Source organism: Tiliqua scincoides, chromosome 8 (assembly GCF_035046505.1).
Source record: "Tiliqua scincoides isolate rTilSci1 chromosome 8, rTilSci1.hap2, whole genome shotgun sequence".
In the NCBI taxonomy this organism is placed as follows: Eukaryota; Metazoa; Chordata; class Lepidosauria; order Squamata; family Scincidae; genus Tiliqua; species Tiliqua scincoides.
This window is the reverse complement of record NC_089828.1, coordinates 13,303,876-13,322,634: the sequence shown is the minus strand read 5'-3', so window position 1 is coordinate 13,322,634 and position 18,759 is coordinate 13,303,876. Positions and strand designations below refer to the sequence as shown.

General features: G+C 47.0%; 1 protein-coding gene across 9 annotated transcripts in view; it reads left to right on the top strand.

Moving 5' to 3' along the window:
• SEMA6D (semaphorin 6D) overlaps positions 1–18,759 on the top strand; it is a 72,170-nt gene that overhangs the window by 38,793 nt on the left and 14,618 nt on the right. For all 9 annotated transcript variants that reach the window (XM_066634830.1, XM_066634833.1, XM_066634828.1 and 6 more), the window contains exons 9-15: positions 2,952–3,040; positions 8,925–9,142; positions 9,267–9,398; positions 12,420–12,575; positions 15,018–15,191; positions 16,718–16,858; positions 16,955–17,032. In XM_066634830.1, the coding sequence (XP_066490927.1) occupies positions 2,952–3,040; positions 8,925–9,142; positions 9,267–9,398; positions 12,420–12,575; positions 15,018–15,191; positions 16,718–16,858; positions 16,955–17,032 (988 nt within the window). The remainder of the gene's footprint in view (positions 1–2,951; positions 3,041–8,924; positions 9,143–9,266; positions 9,399–12,419; positions 12,576–15,017; positions 15,192–16,717; positions 16,859–16,954; positions 17,033–18,759) is intronic.

Below are 18,759 nucleotides of genomic sequence, written 5' to 3'. Positions count from 1 at the left end.
AGAGAGCCTCCCAATAAAAGATTCAAGCAGCGGAGCATGTCAGAGATGCACCAGCATCTCTGTGAATGGCTCCATTGGAGGCCCTTAATTACATGGAATAATGTATTCCTTGTGACACAGCAGAATACCCCAGCACCAAGTTAGGCAAATACTTTATTTGGCTGTTCCTTAAACAGTTAAGTATTTGTTATGTCCCTCCCCAATCAATTACTTGTATGTCTTTTTCATCTAAAAGACTGTATCTTTCCTGAGAGGAAGCCCCACTGAACACAATGGAACTTACTTCTGAGTAGATATGCATAGGATTGTGCTGCAAGAAAATCATTTTTGGGGGAAGAAAACACTTCTGTGATAGTCATGAGAAAGATCACACTTTTCTAGGGTGGGTAAAGGAACTTCCTGCTGATGTCATGGGACATGGCTTTGTTTCATTAAGAGAGCAGTGGTTCTCAAACGTTTTAGTACAGGAACTCACTTTTTAGAATGAAAGTCTCTCAGGACCCGCCAGAAGTGATGTCATTAACCTGAAAGTGATGTCATGGCTGGAAGTGACATCATCAAGCAGGAAAATGTTAGCACCCCATACAACAAAATCTATTTAATTTATTGATTAATTAAAATTTTACAATATTTAAAAATGAAGAAGAAGCCTCCTAACCCTCCCAAGCAGTTGCTGATCTGTTTTTTTAAAATGACCCAAACATCCCAAAAGCTGTAATTCGATCCGCACTTACCCAGGAGTAACCCCCATTGACTATCATTATTAGAAACATATACATCGAATCCTGTTAAAAGTACAGATCTGTAACATTTCCCAAAATGCAGTCACATACCATCGAGTCCAATATAGTAAAAATATAATGCACATTGAAATGAATGGGGACCCACCTGAAATTGGCTCACTCTCCACCTAGTGGGTCCCTTCCCACAGTTTGGGAGCCACTGGTATAGAGGGTTTAATATGTTTCAGTCACATTGTTTTAAATGCAGACACTGTCAGTGAGAGCATGTATTTTACTTGCAACCTGGCACAATCCAAAACCCCATTGTTCTGTTCGCTCAGCATTTGTCCCTAGAATGAAAGCTCTTTTCGGCCTCCTCCCAATCAAGTAGGATAATGAATGAAGCTGCAATAACAAAGACCTGAGCCACAATACAATTCCTTTGAGCCCTTTTTACAGTCCATTAGCTGACATTAAAGTCTACACATTCATTGAAGCTCAACTCCGTCCGCAGTTGGATGTCCTAAAGTGCCTTGAATACTGGAGTTCACTTTAGTTTATGTGTAACTACAGAAGAGCCTTTAGCGTCCATATACAGACCCATGTAGTGGCTACAATGGTATGCTGTTTGCAGTTAACAGTCAAGGCTCTGATACTTGTAACCCAAAGACACACTACTGGAGTAGCTTGCTGTAGAAAGACATCCTGTGAGAGGCACATAGAACATGTGGTCCCAGTGTTATGAGAGATTTCAATGCCGTCCTTACCCTTGACTTGCAAATTCCAACATTGTGCTGATGACAGATGCTTCTTCCCAGCTCTCGTGATTTCCTCCCCGTCTGTGTGAGGGGGAAGTAAGAGCTGATCTAGCTTGCACTTGCATTTATTTAAAGGCAATATCTCATTAAACCTTCTGAATGATCCCTCTCTGATGGATTGAAGATGGGCACATCCAAACCTGTCCCTCTTGTTCCTTGTTTGTATCCATTTGAGGGAGAAGCCATAGAAGATCATTTTCCTTGTAGACAGTAAGTCCCTAGTTAAAAAGGGATGCCAAGTACCCAAGTCTGGGACAGTTTGAGAACTTTAGAGCAGAGATTCCCAAATTGGTGAGTCACGACCCACTAGCTAAGGAAGCACTTATCCCTGCCCCTATAAGGGATGGGGAGGGGGGAAGACAGCAACACAATCCCCAGGATCTCACAGCTACCCAGGAGGAGGGTTTTTTAAAACTTAACTAATGGCATGCTGACCTCTTGGGGGGGGGGAGTCCCGCAGATGCCTCTACAGAGCTCCCCAGGCCTCCAAAACAGTAAAAAAATATGATCAAAAACCAAAAGTGGTGCTCCCTTCTCCCTTTTAGGAGTTTGGGAAGCACTGCTCTAGAGAAAAACTACCAGTCAGAGTAAAAAAAAAGTTGGCTAAATGGCCCCAATGGCTTAGCAATTGGGGATTAGGAACCTAGGAAACTGTTTTCTTCAGAGTTCAGAGCACTGACTAGAACTCTCTACTGTAAGGTTTCAGATAACGATTTTTCTCTGCCACACCTGGAGATGCCAAGGACTGAATCTGCGATTGTCAGCTTGCAAAGCATGTGCTCTACCACTGAGCGTTGAACCCTTACCCTAGGGCTTTTCAAACTGGGGCGTCGCGACGCCCCAGCCTGTGAGCCCTGGCCTCTGCCCCCTTAAGGGGGGGCAGCCTGGAGGCAGGGAGGAGGCAGCGGCGCAATCCCCAGGATCGCACCGCCCAGGGGGGCTGCAGGGGCTTTGGTGCACTTACCCAAGCCTCCTGCAGCCTCCCCAGGCTGCGGGGAGCCCGGCGCGACCTGCAGCAGGGCTCCCCGCAGCAGTGAAAGTAAATGCAGAGCGATCGCGCTCCACTTCCACTTTAGCGATCCTAGAGATTGCGCCGCTGCCTTCCCCCGCTGCCTCCCCCCCCCCCCCGCAAGTACTTAGTGACTCTCAAACTTTCCCAGAGAGTTTGAGAACCACTGCCTTACCTGGTCAGATTGGGACTGCTGGGGTGGGGTGGAGGAGTTTAAGCCTCTCCTCCAAGGATCTGATCCCTATTACTCCTCCCACCCACAGCTGAGATTGACTAAAGGAAAACTGAGCCCATCAGGGAAAACGATGCATGATGCATCTCTTGTCGCTTGGCCTTTGCAGCAACTTGGCATTTTATTCTCCATCATGAGTAGTCCTTCATCTCGTTCCTTCTTCTTTCCAGAGCCCCACTTCCTTCACGCCATTGAGTATGGGAACTTCGTTTATTTCTTCTTTCGAGAGATTGCCGTGGAACACAATAATTTAGGCAAGGTAAGAGTAAATACAGCTGTTTGTTATGATGAGCTACATCGTCTCAGGATGATTTGTTGACAGATAAAAATAGGCTAGCCATGGAGTGGCTTGCCTCATTTCCTTTTCTGCAAGGACCAGGTTTTGTAAAATAATCAGCCTGGTGTTTTCATATTTCTAATATCTGGGGGAGATAGTGGAATATGGCTTTTTTTTCAGTTTCAGTGTCTCATTATCACAAACAGGACTTGATTTGCAAAGAGGCTCAGCCCAAGGCATTTGAAAGTGGACAGTCCAATGAGTTTCCGTAGCATCATACCACATGACACACAAATTATCATGGAGTCCAGTCTGAGAACTATACCACTTCCATGTTCGGAGGCAATATGGCTCTGCGTACCAGTCACTAGTGTGGCAGGAAGAGGGATAGTGCCTTCCTGCTCCATTTGAGGGCTTCCCAGTGGCACTTGGTTGGCCATTGTGAGGTCAGAATGCCAGACTTGATGGGACTGTGGTCTGAGGGCCCAATTCTATCCAATTTTCCAGTGCCGGTGCAGCCATGCCAATGGGGCATGCGCTGCATCCTGTAGTGGTGGGCGGCAATCACAGAAGTCTCCTCAAGGTATGGGAACAATGTTCCCTTACCTTGGGGCTGCACTGCAGCTGCACTGGTGCTGGAAAGTTGGATAGGATTGGATCCTTAGGCAGCAGGGCTCTTTTGCCATGAAAGTTCACCAGAAAATTAAAGCCCTACTTGTTCAGTGGAGTTTACTCTGGAGAATTGACTGAGTGATTGTGTCCATCCTGTCCCGTCCCATCCCGGCAGCAGTTAACAAAATCTGTCACTAGAAGCAGATGTCCCTCCTTGGCTGATAGTGTACAAGCAACTCTGCATCTAAATTTTGCATTTAACTTTCAAGATCCAACGTATCTTCAAAACCATTTAAGCTAGAGTGCCTGGATTTAAGGTGGGGAGGGCTTTACTCCATCAGGTTGTTAGTATTATTTAATCTAAAAGCCATTGTCTTGTAATACCTTTATTAGGCTCAATTAAAATGACAAGAGGCCCCAATCCTATGCAGATTCCCCATCTCGACCAAAGCATGCATGCCAAGGAGGCATACACTGCATCCTATGGTGGGGGGCAGTAGCAGAGGAAACCCCCCTCCCCCTGATAAGGGAACATAGCAACCTTGTGAAGAAAATTAAGCTGATGGCCAAAGGTCTCCCAGTAAGTGGCTGAACGAGAATTTGAACCGAGGTCTCTCCAGCTCTAGCCACTGTGCCACATTGACTATATTCTTTACTTATCCTCCCCTCCTTTGTTCTCCTCCATGCATAGCTTTGTATATTTGCCAGGCATTGGCTGTATATGTAAAAGTCATAGTTTTCAGGATGCTGTCACCTCCGCACAGTATTTACGTCTAGACGTAAAGAGCATTGCATCATACACTCAGGGTATCATAAGGCAAAGAACGTTGAAGTGTACATGTTCCATCTTAACTGGGAGCTTTAACAGTCTGGTTTTTAAAGGAGTGTGGGGATCCTACTGCCCCATGGGGCTAGGGTGTAGGGTGTCCCGCAAGGATCCCTGGGCCAGAAGGCCCAGCTACCAGTCCAGCTTCTCTCTCTCTAGAGCAGTGGTTCTCACCCTTTTTAGCCCGGGACTAACTTCTGAGAATGACAGTCTGTCTGGGACCCACTGGAAGTGATGTCAGCAACCTGGAAGTGATGTCATAGCCAGAAATGACATCATTGAACAGGAAGTGACATCACTGTGGTGTCAGAGCCGGAAGTGATGTCATCAAGCAGGAAGTTCTTGTCTTGCAACCCCAAGGCAGCCCATCTCATCAAGGTAGCCAAGCTGACAAAGGCTGATAGGGAGAAGCCTGGCTGGCTTGTCCACATCTCTCCCGGTCCTTCTTTGCCTGCAATCCAAGCCTGCACTCCGCTATTGGCCCACCTGAGGGAAGCCTCCAAGTGCAGAGGGAGGTCCAGCTGGAAGGCAGCAGCACACTTCCTGGGAAAAAGCAGCACACTGCTTTCTTTGCACATGTGCAAGCCACTCTTAGTCACGTCTCAATGCTGGGAAGCTTAAAATGGCAACGCCCAGGCTTTGCCCACTTCCAGAATAGTGCCATCTAGGTCTTTTGCCATCTTCCAAGATGGCAGCCGCCAGCTTCTCGTGACCTACCAGAAATTGAATCATGACCCACCAAGTGGGTCCCGACCCACAGTTTGAGAACCACTGCTCTAGAGTGTCCAGTGGTCTTGGTCAGGCTGGCCTCAGACTGCCATGAGGGGGGGGTTTGACAGCACCCTGGTCCCCCGCTCAGGCTTGAGGCAGGCTTCTTGGGTCACAGGTAGGAAGGCTGGAGCTCCAGCCTCCTACCTCCCCTCAGCCTGCTCTCTCCAGACTGACTGTCATCATGGGCTGACCCAACCTTAAGAAGCCCTAGGGCTCCTCCTCCTAACCCCGCCTCTTTCTGGCTTGGGAGGTCTAAAAGGGCCAGTGTCCGGCCCCAGGCTTGGGTTCTGGAAAGGGGTTTCTCGGCGCCCATGGGGGGATCAATGCCCCTGAAGGACCCTCCTCCGCCGGTGGCCTGCACCCCTTGCCAGGCCCCCCCTTTCCCGTCCCTTTGGGTATCCAGGGCCAGCGGTGAGCTTCATCACCCACTGACGTCATCAGGCAGGGAAGCCTGGCTTCACCAGGCAGTCCGGCAGGCTGTCCTCCGCAGCCGGCCGCCTGGTCATCACTGTGGGGACGTGCCTCTGATGCAGTTGGTTCGGGAGGTGTGGTGGCCCGCCAGACCGCTGGCCCGAGCAGAGGGATGCCCGCGTCCCACCTGCCAGGCAAGCCAGGCGCAGGCTTGCCCGATCCTACCTCTTCCTGGGTGGTGGGACCAGCGCTGCAGAGGGCGGGGCGGGATCTCCACCCATCCCGGGAGGAACGGGGGCTCTGTGACTGGGGGCTGCTCCCCTCTAGAGGTAAGTCGGGGGCCCCGGGGGAAGTCACCCCCTGACAAGGAGATTTCAGATGCAGGATCTTTCATACCTGCAGATAATAAAAATTTCATGCAGCAGGAGATGCTTCTCCATCACCACATAATATGTCCCGCAATAAATTATTGAGGCATTCATAGTTGGCTAATTAAGTCTGAATGGATTCACACAACTTCCCCTGCTAGACGATCTCTGCAGTCAGTTTGCTACTAGGAGATGGTGCCTGGTGGTTTATAGAGAAATGCTGTCTGGCTGTACACATCCCCCTATAATGCAAGTTTTCAATGGGAATAGTCATGGAACAGCTTTCTTGCCACAGCAGCAGCTTCAGGAGTTTGCATTTAAGATAATCAGGTAGGATGAAAATAAGTAAATAAGAGCAGCCTGAGTGCTTGGGCCACTGTATGATCTTAGGCTCCTTGATGTGGAGAAAGTGAGCTGAGATATTCTTTTTTTCCTCATAAGACTGATAGTCAAGAGTCAAACAACGAAATGGATTGGCAATAGGAAGTCTTTCTTCACAAGGTTTAATTTATGGAACTCGTGGAGTCCATAACAGGACTACTTGTGCCATGGTACAGCAGCATTGAAATGAACACTACTGTATCCTGCGGGCCCAGGGAGGCAGCTGGAAGTCTCCTCAAGGTAAGGGAACAGTTGTTCCCTTACCTCATGTCAAACCTTGGCAGCCTTATGGGTCTACTTGGATCTGGCCCAGCTCAGTGGCTGGTGCAGAACTGAGTAGACCCATGTAGGGATTGCAGGATGGGGTGGGGGATAGGTTCCAGTGGTAGCCTCCTTCACCAGCCGCAGGGTCTCAAGTAATTGAATGAATGAATGAATGAATGAATGAATGAATGAATGAATGAATGAATAAACCTTTATTAGGCATAGATCAAGTAATTGTGTGTCCTGTTCTTCGTGGCTGCAGGTATCATACTGGAGATCAGGATCATCTCATAATATGGTTCAGTTTGTTTCTTTACCTCCAGACCTAAACAGTGCTTCGTTTGGAACCTATTTTCATTGTCCTGAACTGCAGAGAACCCTCAATTTAACAGACATGAACCCAATCCTATCCTCTGCCAGCCCAGTCCATGCAGAGCTGCCAAGGTAGTGCACACTGCATGCTATAGGCTAGAAAGAGGAACCAGGCAGCCCAAGATAGCTAATTAAAAAAACTGTTTTACTTGCTTTTTCTTAGACCACCTTGTCTGAATGTATTATTTCTGAAGTATGTGAAACTGAGGTCTTTTAAATTGAGGGTTCACTGTAATGCTAAGATGAGAAAATATCATTGTATATGTGCAGAGTGTGTTTTGCTTGTTATAGCTTATTTGCTTGTTATGTGTCCATGTAGGATAAAAGTTAGAGGCTTCTAGAACATTGGTTGACTTGGACCTCAGGGCTGAAATGCTAGAAAATTAGTAGTTAGATGTCACAACCCTACTGTATTATGATTACCATTGAAGAATACTCCCTTTCATACATTGGAAATAAGCTGATATGTTTGTGGGCACAGATTTTTGGCACACAAAGGGGAGTTTGCGTTTTCTTCCAGAAAGTTGTGTTTCTAGGAAGTTTTCTTCAAGACCTAAAACCTGGTCTTTTTCTTTCTTTGCATCATCTTTTTCTTCCTGTTCATTGCCCTTCTTGACAGTTGCTTTGGTGCATTTCTTTTGAAATGCCCCTTTATAAAAGGGGGATTCATCCTGCTGCTTATATGAACCCAGCCAATCAGAGATCAAAGTAGCCAAATACAACAGTGCTGCATGGACGGCATCAGTGGCCTAGCTAGAGGGGGTGCAAAGCACCAAGCTTTGCAGGCATCTGAATGTGCTGTGCAAGGAGCCCCTCCCCATCCCTTTGGAGCCATTCCAGGTGGACGGAGGCGTTCTACTTCCATTTTGCTCTCACTGCACAGAATGGCTCTGAACGGAAGGGGGAGGGGCTGCTTGCACGGCATGTTCAGGTGCCTACCAAACTTCGTTTTGCTCCTCCTCTAGCTACACCACTGGACAGCATCATGACATCCAATTACAAGGAAGGCAATGCTGTCTGACCTCACACTAAGTGGAAAAACCTCTTGCAGTCCCCCCAGAGCTATTACCAGTACAAGGCAGGGGGAAAGGGACAGCTGGGGGTTCATGGGGGAGCACACTTCTTCATAGAACATTCCTTTTCTTTTTCATGCAGCCTGCCTAACTGTGGGCACAATCCTAACCAGTTCTACTCAGGAGTAAGTCCTACTTTGTTCAATGGAGCTTATTCTCTCAGGAAAGTGTGGTTAGGATTGGTTGGCAACCTTCAGTCTCGAAAGACTATGGTATAAGCCTACAGCACCCGGTATTCCCAGGCGGTCTCCCATCCAAGTACTAACTAGGCCTGACCCTGCTTAGCTTCCGAGATCAGACGAGGTAACTAGTACAACCTTGATGCAAGATCCAGGCAAGATAGGGAGTTGTGCCTGCTCACATCTAAAGCCCTGGTCAGCAACTAACTGGTTTTGCTTCTATGCCAATAAAGGTTGCTGAAACTGAACTGGTTTTGCTAACTTGGCAAGGGAGATCAGCCCCCCCCCCCCCAAGAGCCTACAGCCTGGTCTTATCAGCATATGCGATTCTCATCCACATCGTCTTTTGAAAAGAGGGCTTGATAATCAGGGAGTCGGAAGCACCATACAGAGACCCCGATGTTGCCCAGAAACCATCCATTTCCGAGCCCTACTTGAAACACAGTTTGCAGCCTTCTTTGCTGCGCTAGTTCTGGATTGGTGCACCACCACCAGCTCTTTTCCTATTCGCACACTTGATGATTTATTTGAAAAACAAATGGTGGTTGATCTCCCAGCAGCTCAGCCACCCATCTCCCTTCTTACCCCTTCCTGTTTCTTCCCACACAGGCCGTCTACTCCCGCGTGGCACGCATTTGCAAAAATGACATGGGCGGATCCCAGAGAGTGCTGGAAAAACACTGGACTTCATTTCTGAAAGCTCGGCTGAACTGTTCTGTACCAGGGGATTCGTTTTTCTACTTTGATGTGCTGCAGTCGATCACAGACATAATAGACATTAATGGAGTGCCTACTGTGGTTGGTGTATTCACCACGCAGCTGAACAGGTGAGAGATGAGCGGACCGACATCAAAAGAAGCTCTCTGGTTCCCTGCTTCCGAGCCTGGCACCAACTTTGTCACCTGCAACTCTTGTTTTTTGTTATCTTCTGTTTTGTATTTTTCTTCACAGCATCCCAGGCTCAGCAGTGTGTGCCTTTAGCATGGATGACATTGAGAAAGTCTTCAAAGGAAGATTCAAAGAACAAAAGACTCCTGACTCTGTTTGGACAGCCGTACCTGAAGACAAAGTACCAAGGCCAAGGTAAAAAAAAGGTTCTCCATCAAATCTCTGTTGCTTCAGCCTCCAGGGTACAGCTGTGTAGCTATAATGTTGACCATTGGCCACTCACTGTGCGGTGACCTGGAAGGTGTTTTTATCACTGCATCTTTGAACATGGCAGATGGGACATCTGAATCATTTGTCAGGGGTGCAGATTGTGTTTCCTCTGAGCCAGTTAAAAGAAAAAGAGGGCAAACGGAGACATTCATATCCTCCATGAGAAAGAATAGGATTTGGTGAAGCTGTTCTTCCTGGCTGGGTTTTTTTTTTTCATAAACCATACAGAGGAACCTTATTCTCTTATTGTTTTATCGTTTACAGTGCTGACACCCCCACTAGAGTTTTGGAAGGGCACCTGCAGGGGAAAAAAGCATGTCTACCCTGCAGACTAACAGCCCAGTCCTATGCTTCCCTAGTGCCCAGGGCTACAGCGGTGCCAAAATGGCAACTGCTGTATTTTATGAGGCCAGGGAAGTAGCACCAGGTTTCCTCAGGTAACAAACGTTCCCTTGCCCCATGTAACACCCAGGTGGCCCCAATGGGTCTCCCCAGATCTGCGCCCACTATTGAGCAGGCACAGAACTGAGGAGACCCACGTTAGGTTTCCCAGCCCAGGAGGGAACGGCGACTGAGCTTGCCACCTTCTCCACCCCCTTCCTGGATACTCTCCTCCCCTCCCCCCATTCTCCCCTGCCCAGTTCTGCCCCCTTCCCGCAGTCCCCCTCACATCAAAAAGCCCATCACTTTTGCGACAGCCCAGGTCAGCACTGCCAGCAGAGCACCAGCACCACAGCCCATAGGATTGGGCTGTTAAACCGGTTTAAGTGATTGTAATTCCCACTTCCGAGGGCACCCTGGGAACCACACTTTTGAAGGACAGCTAATCTTAACCTTTAACAGAGTAATCATAGTTTAGTTGACCTTGTTCGAATTGGAACAAAATATAACTATTGTGTAGACCTATATTTTGTTGCCATTATATTTTGTCACAGCCTTTGGCTAGTACAGAAGACAATTTGATTTGACTTGTCCTGTTTAGGAGCTCCCCAGAGGCCATTGCTGGAGACACAGTGCTGGACTGGATGGCCTTTGGTTTGCTCCAGCAGGTCAATGCTTGCTTTTTGAACTACCATTATTATAATTGCAGGGCGGGATTTCCAAGGCAAAGTGCAACCGTTAAAATAACTTTAGAAATTTAAACAATCTTTTTTTTTTTGCATTGTATTTAATGTTCTTAAGTAAACATCTTTTGATTTGTTTTATATAACTGAGAAGATTTGTTTTATATAACTGAGAAGATTTATATATTTGTTTTATATAACTGTTTTATATATATGAGAAGATGCAATCTAAAGATGATATTTAATCATTGCTCCATTGCCAGTTAGAAAACTAAGATCCCAATTCTGTCTGTCCGTCCCCCCTCTGCTAATAAAGCAGCATCATAATGGCTACTGCTGCATCCTGCACATGCTGCCAGAGTGTCTTTTATGACCAGTGCTGACTGCTTTATGGCAGTCAGCACCAATGGAAGAGATGGTTCCGTTACAGTAAACATGGAACTCAACAAACACCTCAGAGGACACCCACCACCACCACCATTGTGAAAAGGATAAAAACAGAGGCTTGAGCTGCTGGTAAAGTGGAACTTTTTTTAAAAAGTTTCATAATGCTAGGTGGGTCCTATAGAATGTCATTTTAAAAAGTGGGTCTCAGTGCTAACAAGTTTGGTTACCACTGATCTAGAGTCACGTTGTCTGCGTGGGCACTCGTGGTGGCCATCCAGGGGCTCAGCCCTTCCCAGCACTGCTCCCTGTGAGTATTGCCGGAGGTCCTGGGGCAAAGCCCATGAGAAAGGGGGCGGTAAAAGGGGTAATTTATGCCCGACCCAAGGGTCAAAAATGGGACCCAGGGTCAAAAAGGTAAGAGCAATGCGACTCCAAGGTAAGGGAACAAACATTGCCTGGCCTTGAGGAGGCCTCCGTGACTGCCCCCCATCTGCAGGATGCAGCACATGCCCCACTGACACAGCTATGCCAGTGCTGGAAAGTTAGTTAGGATTGCACCCACAATGTCAAATCTGGGAGGAAATTGGGTAGCTACAGTAGCTCTTTGGAATGTAGATCCACTTGCCATGAAGGAGTGTATAGGAACTCAGAGACACAGCTGTGGGGCTACAGCTGCTGCAGTTTTGGCACACAAAGGACACTTTCCATTTTAGTGTGAGCCTAAATACAATCATAATTTTCTGCAATGATTTTCTGTATTTAAAAGATTTTAGAGAGTCTCGGGAGTGCATTTGGTTTTCCGTATTACTACATCTAACTGCCCACACTATACGGGCAGGTAGACCAGGGCTCTGTATTGGGAAGCTTAGTAGAATTGAGCTCCAAAGACTTTTTTTGGCTGTCACCACCTTCCCCCTGCCCTGTTTTGCCCCTTCCCCTGTTCTGCCCGCCCATGTCACCACCCTCCCCCCCCCCGCTCTGTCTCATCCCCTCCCCTCCTCTCCCCCTTTGGAAAGGGGCCCAAAAGAAACTTTGTATCCCCTGATAAAATTCCTTACAGAGGCCCTGTCCTGGGAATCGAACCTGAGATCTTACTCATACAATAAAATCCAATGCTGAGCTGTGGCTTTCCCTCTTCCCTGTAGAAGTCTGCATGCCACAAGCTGACTTCCCTGTGTGCGAAACCACCATCTGTGCCGCTGGACAACAATTCCAGAAATTGGTCTTCCATGTGCACAATACATGAGTCCCCAGTATCTGCAGATCCAGTATCCACGGGGGAGGGGGGGTCGTCTGCGTGGACACACACATGATGTGTCCTCTGCAGATACTGGGAGATGCCTGTACAATCTGGGCTGAAACAGCATTGTCTGAAATAGCAGCAGTTTCCCTTTGGGCCCTGAGTGTGTTTCCGTCGGCCCTGCTCTTTCAGAAATCTTGCCCTTCTCATTAACTTAAAAAAAAAATCGGGAAAAAAATGTCGCTTTCCTTTCAGACCTGGCTGCTGTGCAAAACACGGCCTAGCAGAGGCTTACAAAACCTCCATTGATTTCCCAGATGAAACTCTCGCTTTCATCAAGTCGCACCCTTTGATGGATTCCGCCGTTCCATCCGTCATTGAGGAGCCTTGGTTCACAAAGACAAGGGTCAGGTAAGGAGGCATTGTTGGGGCACGAGCCACAGCTGCTGCTGCCTTGAAATCTAATCCGATTTAGCCGGCCACAATAACAACCGTGCGGCCTTTTTGATGATCGCAAACAGCATACCCCCAAGTTGACTTTTAGCTATTGCAGTTACTGCAAGAGACTGCTTAATTGCACAAGAACCACAGTAGACCGGAGCGGGGGGGGGGGTCACTTTTAGGTGCAGCTTTAAAATACCTAGCTAGCTGTATAGACCTCTACACAAACATTGATGCTAGGGCTGGGTCCATGAGGCCCTTTGTGGGGGACCTCCTTCCTGGGTCAACCTCTAGAGCACCATTGCTGCCACTACCAGGTGGTCTCAGGGATCAGCAGTGGACCCATTTGAGGCCTTGAGCACTTGTCAACTGCTCAGCAATGCCGAGCTCTGATACATCACAACCAGCACTTAAGATTTATAAGTCAGGTCCTGTTGAAACTTAGTCCCCCTAGAAACTTAGTCCCCCTGTTGAAACTTAGTCCCCCCTAGGTGTTCTTAGACCCGGTAGTGCCTGCAAACCAGAGAGTGGCTGGGAGATAGCCTGACAGAACAGGGAGGAGCGACTAAGATGATTACGGGGCTGGGGCACCTTCCTTATGAGGAAAGGCTACGTCGTTTGGGCCTCTTCAGCCTAGAAAAGAGACGCCTGAGGGGGGACATGATTGAGACATACAAAATTATGCAGGGGATGGACAGAGTGGATAGGGAGATGCTCTTTACACTCTCACATAATACCAGAACCAGGGGACATCCACTAAAATTGAGTGTTGGGCGGGTTAGGACAGACAAAAGAAAATATTTCTTTACTCAGCGCGTGGTCGGTCTGTGGAACTCCTTGCCACAGGATGTGGTGCTGGCGTCTAGCCTAGACGCCTTTAAAAGGGGATTGGATGAGTTTCTGGAGGAAAAATCCATTATGGGGTACAAGCCATGATGTGTATGCGCAACCTCCTGATTTTAGGAATGGGTTAAGTCAGAATGCCAGATGTAGGGGAGAGCACCAGGATGAGGTCTCTTGTTATCTGGTGTGCTCCCTGGGGCATTTGGTGGGCCGCTGTGAGATGCAGGAAGCTGGACTAGATGGGCCTATGGCCTGATCCAGTGGGGCTGTTCTTATGTTCTTATGTTCTTATGTAGGAGCAGATCTATCCTTAGCCCGGAATGGGTCTCTGAGTGAAGCAGGAATTGTTGCATCTGCTCTGTTTGTTTTTCGGCTATAGCTCCAGAGATTTGGAATTCTTTTCCCTCCCTCTCCATGTTATCTTCATTTTTTTTAGAGGCAGGATGTTTCCTTATTCAATATGTCTTTGGCAGAAGATGGTGTTCCTGTGACTAGTTTTTTAAATTGTTGGGGTTTTTTTTTTAACATTTGTACACTGCTTTGAATGCAATGCATTGAAAAGCAGCATAGCCAGCAGTATATACAAGCAGAATATAAGTACTGAAAGCACTCCACTGAAAATGCCTTGAGCGTTACACCATATTCCCACCAAATTATGAGCACCCTGTATGGAAACATAATGAAGAGGGGTTTGGGTTTGGTTTGCCACCACTTCCTGGAGAATGGCTTTCTGCTGCCACAAGTCTGTCCCTAGCTCTCAGTTATGTTTTCCAAGCAGTAGCTCTGCTAGTTGTTGCCAGTGGTGCACACTGATGTGCATTCCCACTGACCCACTGCCTTCAGGCATAGTCATTTTTGTCTTAGTGCGATGTAGGCCGGGCCTGAGATAAGGATGTGTTGATAGCTTCAAATGCAAATACAAGTGTCCCTCCATATGTGCAGGGGATTCTTGGCCCCACTGTGGATACAGGAAACCCTGGAGAATCCTATCTCCACAGCCCCACCACGCCCATTACTTTCATTTATGTTGTTTGTACTCACGCAAAGGAACCTTGCTTTGTTTTAACCAGATGCTATAAGCAGAAAGCTTATAGCTACACAAGCAGGCAGGACAGCCTACAAATAGAGGGGATGATTCAGCAAAAATGATTCCTGCTTCCTGTTCACATTTGCTGAATCATCCCCTCTAGTTACAGGCTGCCTGCCCACTTGTCTTGCTATAAGCTCTCTGCTTATAGCATCTGGTTAAAGCAAGTACACTTGTCCTTTGCAAGACTATAAACAAAGATAATGGGTGCAGGAGGTGATGGAGAACTGGATCTGTGGATACCCAGGGACACCGGTACACCTAGAGTGGTTCATACCAGTGCTGATATCAGCAACTGATGCCCCAAAGTGGGCAAAAGCAGTGATGCTTCCCTCTTGAGTACCAAGCCTTTTAGGCTCCCCAAATCAAGCCTGTTACTTCTCCTTTCCCTTCAGACTTCCACTGCTTGCATCTGTGGGCACCCAGGCAAATGCTTACCGCCATGTCATGCTTTATTATAGAAGATGTTTTCGTCCTGACAGGTATCGGCTGACTGCGGTCGCTGTGGACCACTCTGCTGGCCCATACCAAAACTACACAGTCATCTTTGTTGGCTCTGAAGCTGGAGTGGTGCTTAAGATCTTGGCAAAGACCAGGCCTTTTTCTTTGAATGACAGTGTCTTACTGGAAGAGATTGATGCTTACAATCATGCAAAGTAGGTATTATTTTACGAGAATTGCTCAGAAATTTTTTACAGCCTCTCTTTCGTCTGAGTCGCTTGTCTCTTTACCACCTGATTTTAAAAGTGCTTCTCCCTCACCATGAGCTCACCTTGTCTGATGCATCCTGGTGTTTAACAGGTCTGTGTGGCCGAACTTTCTGAAAATATTTTGTGTCTGCCTTGCCCATTCTCACAGTGACCAACCCTGTGGGTCACTTAGGTTGCATTCCTATACACAGTCATCTGGGGCTTATTTTTGAGTAGACATGCTTAGGATTTTGATAGGCTTAGGCTTAGGCTTGCCTGTCTATGCAGACTTTCCTGGGAGTAATCATCATTGAACACAATGAGCTTACTTCCAAGTAAACACACATAGGATTGCATGGTTGTTTATTATTCTGCAAGTATAGTAGCCTTTTTTTCTCCCTTGTTATAAATAGCTACAATGGAAAAAAACACAAAAAACAAAACAAAAGAATCAAAAAAGTCATTAATAATGATCAAGATAATAATTGCTATTTGAAATACTGGATAACGTAATTTAGCAGACCACCCATGGTCCTATATAATCAGGTTTAACTTCCAGATTGGATAATGCAACTCTCTTTCTTGTTAGGCTTGGATAGGTGGTCAAGGAGGCAGGGCAAGTACAGTCTTCTTTCTTTGTCCCCCCTTCAAAGAACAGTCCAAAAGGCAAGAGACTAGTGCAGCATAGTGGTTCTGGTGTTAGACCTAGACCTGGAAGGTCAAAAGTTCAAATCTTTGCTCAACTACAAAGCTTTCTCAGTGACCTTGGGCCACCTACCTCACAGGGCTGTTGTGAAGGAAGGAAGGAGCCGTGTACACCATTCTGAGCTCCTTGGAAGAAGAGCGGTATAGCAGAATGGCTGGTAGTGATGTAAATGTAAAATGTAAAACAATGTAAAAAAATAAATAAATAGCATAATGGTAAAATACTGAGCCACAAACCAGCAAGTTCCCTATTGGAAGCTCGCCTCTGCTAAACCACGCTAAGGCTATTCACACAGCCTGGGGTGTGCGCATAGTTGGTTGTACACATAGGTATGTGTACATGACTGTACATTCATCCATTTTCCCTATTGGTAAAGCTAAGCATTTTTAGCTTAGCTAAAATGCTTAGATAAAATCACTAACTTAGCTAGTGATGTGTATCACTTCCACAGATGGTTCACACACATAATGCAATGTGTGATAGCCCTTCAGATATTTTTTTGTTATTTTCCCTGGGGTTGGTTCAGAGTTTATAAATCTCTAGAAATAAAACAAGATGTCTTCTGTCCCTCCCCCATTACCTAATCTACTCCAGTCCCTACCAGCCATTCTGCTGTAGGCAGACATCACGCTTTCCCCAAACCACTGAGAAAATTGCACTTTCCCAACTCCTAGGCATTGATTTTCAAAAAAAAATATAACATGGCTCAGATGCCTTGTGAAAATCAGAGGTGATGGACCTTGCGCAGGATTTAAAAAAATAATTCAAAATTCCTTGTGTCGAACAGGTGCAATGGGGATGGAGAGGAGGACCGGAAGGTCATCGCTCTCCAGCTGGACAAAGAGCACCACGCACTCTTTGTTGCATTCTCCAGCTGTGTTATTAGAATACCTCTCAGCCGTTGTGAGCGTCACGGGTCGTGTAAAAAGTAAGCCTTCTCTTTCCAAACACATCTATAAAGCGGAGCGTGCCAAGCTTTGGAAGTGGCGCAAGATTAATTTCCCCTCCTCCGGTCTTGCCGCAGGTCTTGCATTGCCTCCCGAGATCCTTACTGCGGCTGGCTGAGCCATGGGACCTGTGGAAGGCTGAGATCTACCATGTTGTAAGTAGCAGTTTTAAATCACAGCACATGTTTTCATTGCCGCAGTATTTATAGGTACAAACGTGAGCAGGGAAGCCAAAAGCCAAGGGTCAGCACTGCCAGTACACAATCTTCTCAGAAATGAGCAGAGTCACATAAATGTGAACCTCTAGTCCTCTATTCCTGCAGTGGTAATTGTTTCTAAAAGTACACTGGTGGCCCCAGTCTTCCTAACACTGATAACAAGCCAGTCTGTAACCACCAAGAATGTTGAGACACATTAAAGGCCTCACTGTGAAAAAAGAGGCCACAAGAAATATGTGAGTTACTCAAGTGCCATAGGATACTTTGTGGTTTCACTCAAATATAGTGGACTCTCGGAGTAGGTAGCAGGAGGCCAAGGGTTAACTCCCTTATCAGTCATAGTGTTCACTGGATGGACCAGTCACACTACACTCTTTTGGCTAGCCTACCTCAGTGGGATCCTTCTGGGGATAAAATGAAGCAGGAGAGCTGTGTGTAGCTGCCCTGAGCTCTTGGATGAAGGGCAAGATAGAAATCTTAATAATGATAATGATTCTGTGAAAAGTTCCCACATAAAAGCTCTGAGGTCTTCTCCAGGCCAAACAGACACATCCAGCAAAATGAGGCAGTGGAGTCCCGCTGTGGTAAAATGACCAGGCTGGAGTGGAGATCCAATTTATGAGCACGGCAGGTGCTGATTTGCAAACTAGATTGAGAATTGAGGCCCAAAGGCAGGTTTTGAACTCTCCCTATTTCCACACCATACCTTCCTACAGTTGGTCACTCCAGCCGTTTGTTCACATTCCTGGCTCTTTCCCAGAATCGGTGCTGGGAATAGAGAAAAGAGCTTGGAGCGACTGACTGCAGGGGGAGTAGTGTGCAGGAGTGGGGAGGGCTCAGCATCCCTCTCCAACACTATCCTTCTACTGCTCCAGTAACATCCCTCCCCAAGTTATATGTCAGTGAGGTTAACATGTAGATGGTGGCCACATTGGGTCTGGTATAGCTGTGAGGTTCTCAGACAATTATTCTCAGATAATGTCCATTTGTGTTTTCCTGAGCATTCATATTGTGGTTGCTGAGTGTCATATGCATTCCTTTCATTAAGGTTTACATCTCCCAGATATCTATGAAAAAAGAAGAGCTCCGTCCCATATTTTGTATAATGACAACCAGGCACCATAGACCTTGTAGGAAGCTGGCACTTCCTGGTGCTTCGCTGGCTGGCAAGAAACCATGGGCCAGATTGTGTTAGCTAATTCTGTCGTTAGACAATTTGGACACAATCTAGAGCAGGGGTCCTCCAAAGCAGGAGGGCCACATCATCTCTCTGACACTGTGTCGGGGGCTAGGGGGAGAAGTAATTTACATTTTAAATTTGAATAAATTTACATATGTTTACATAAATGAATATATTAAAGATGAACTTATATGAATGAATGAATTAAGGTCTTGTAATAGCTCAGGACCTATAAAAGGCCTTGCACAAAGCAAGGCTGGCCTTTCCTTTGCTGCCGCTACTGCATCACAGACATGAAACAGCAAGCAGTGGAGGAAGCCCTCATCCCACAGCTCATGCGAGAGGTCAAACAGTCGCCCTCACGCTGAGAGCAGTTGCACTGGGCCAGTGCAAGCCCTCAGTGGAGGGCCAGAGGCTCATTGGAGACTGGGGGCTCCCTGAGGGCCACATTGAGAGGCCTCGAGGGCTGCAAGTGGCCCCAGGG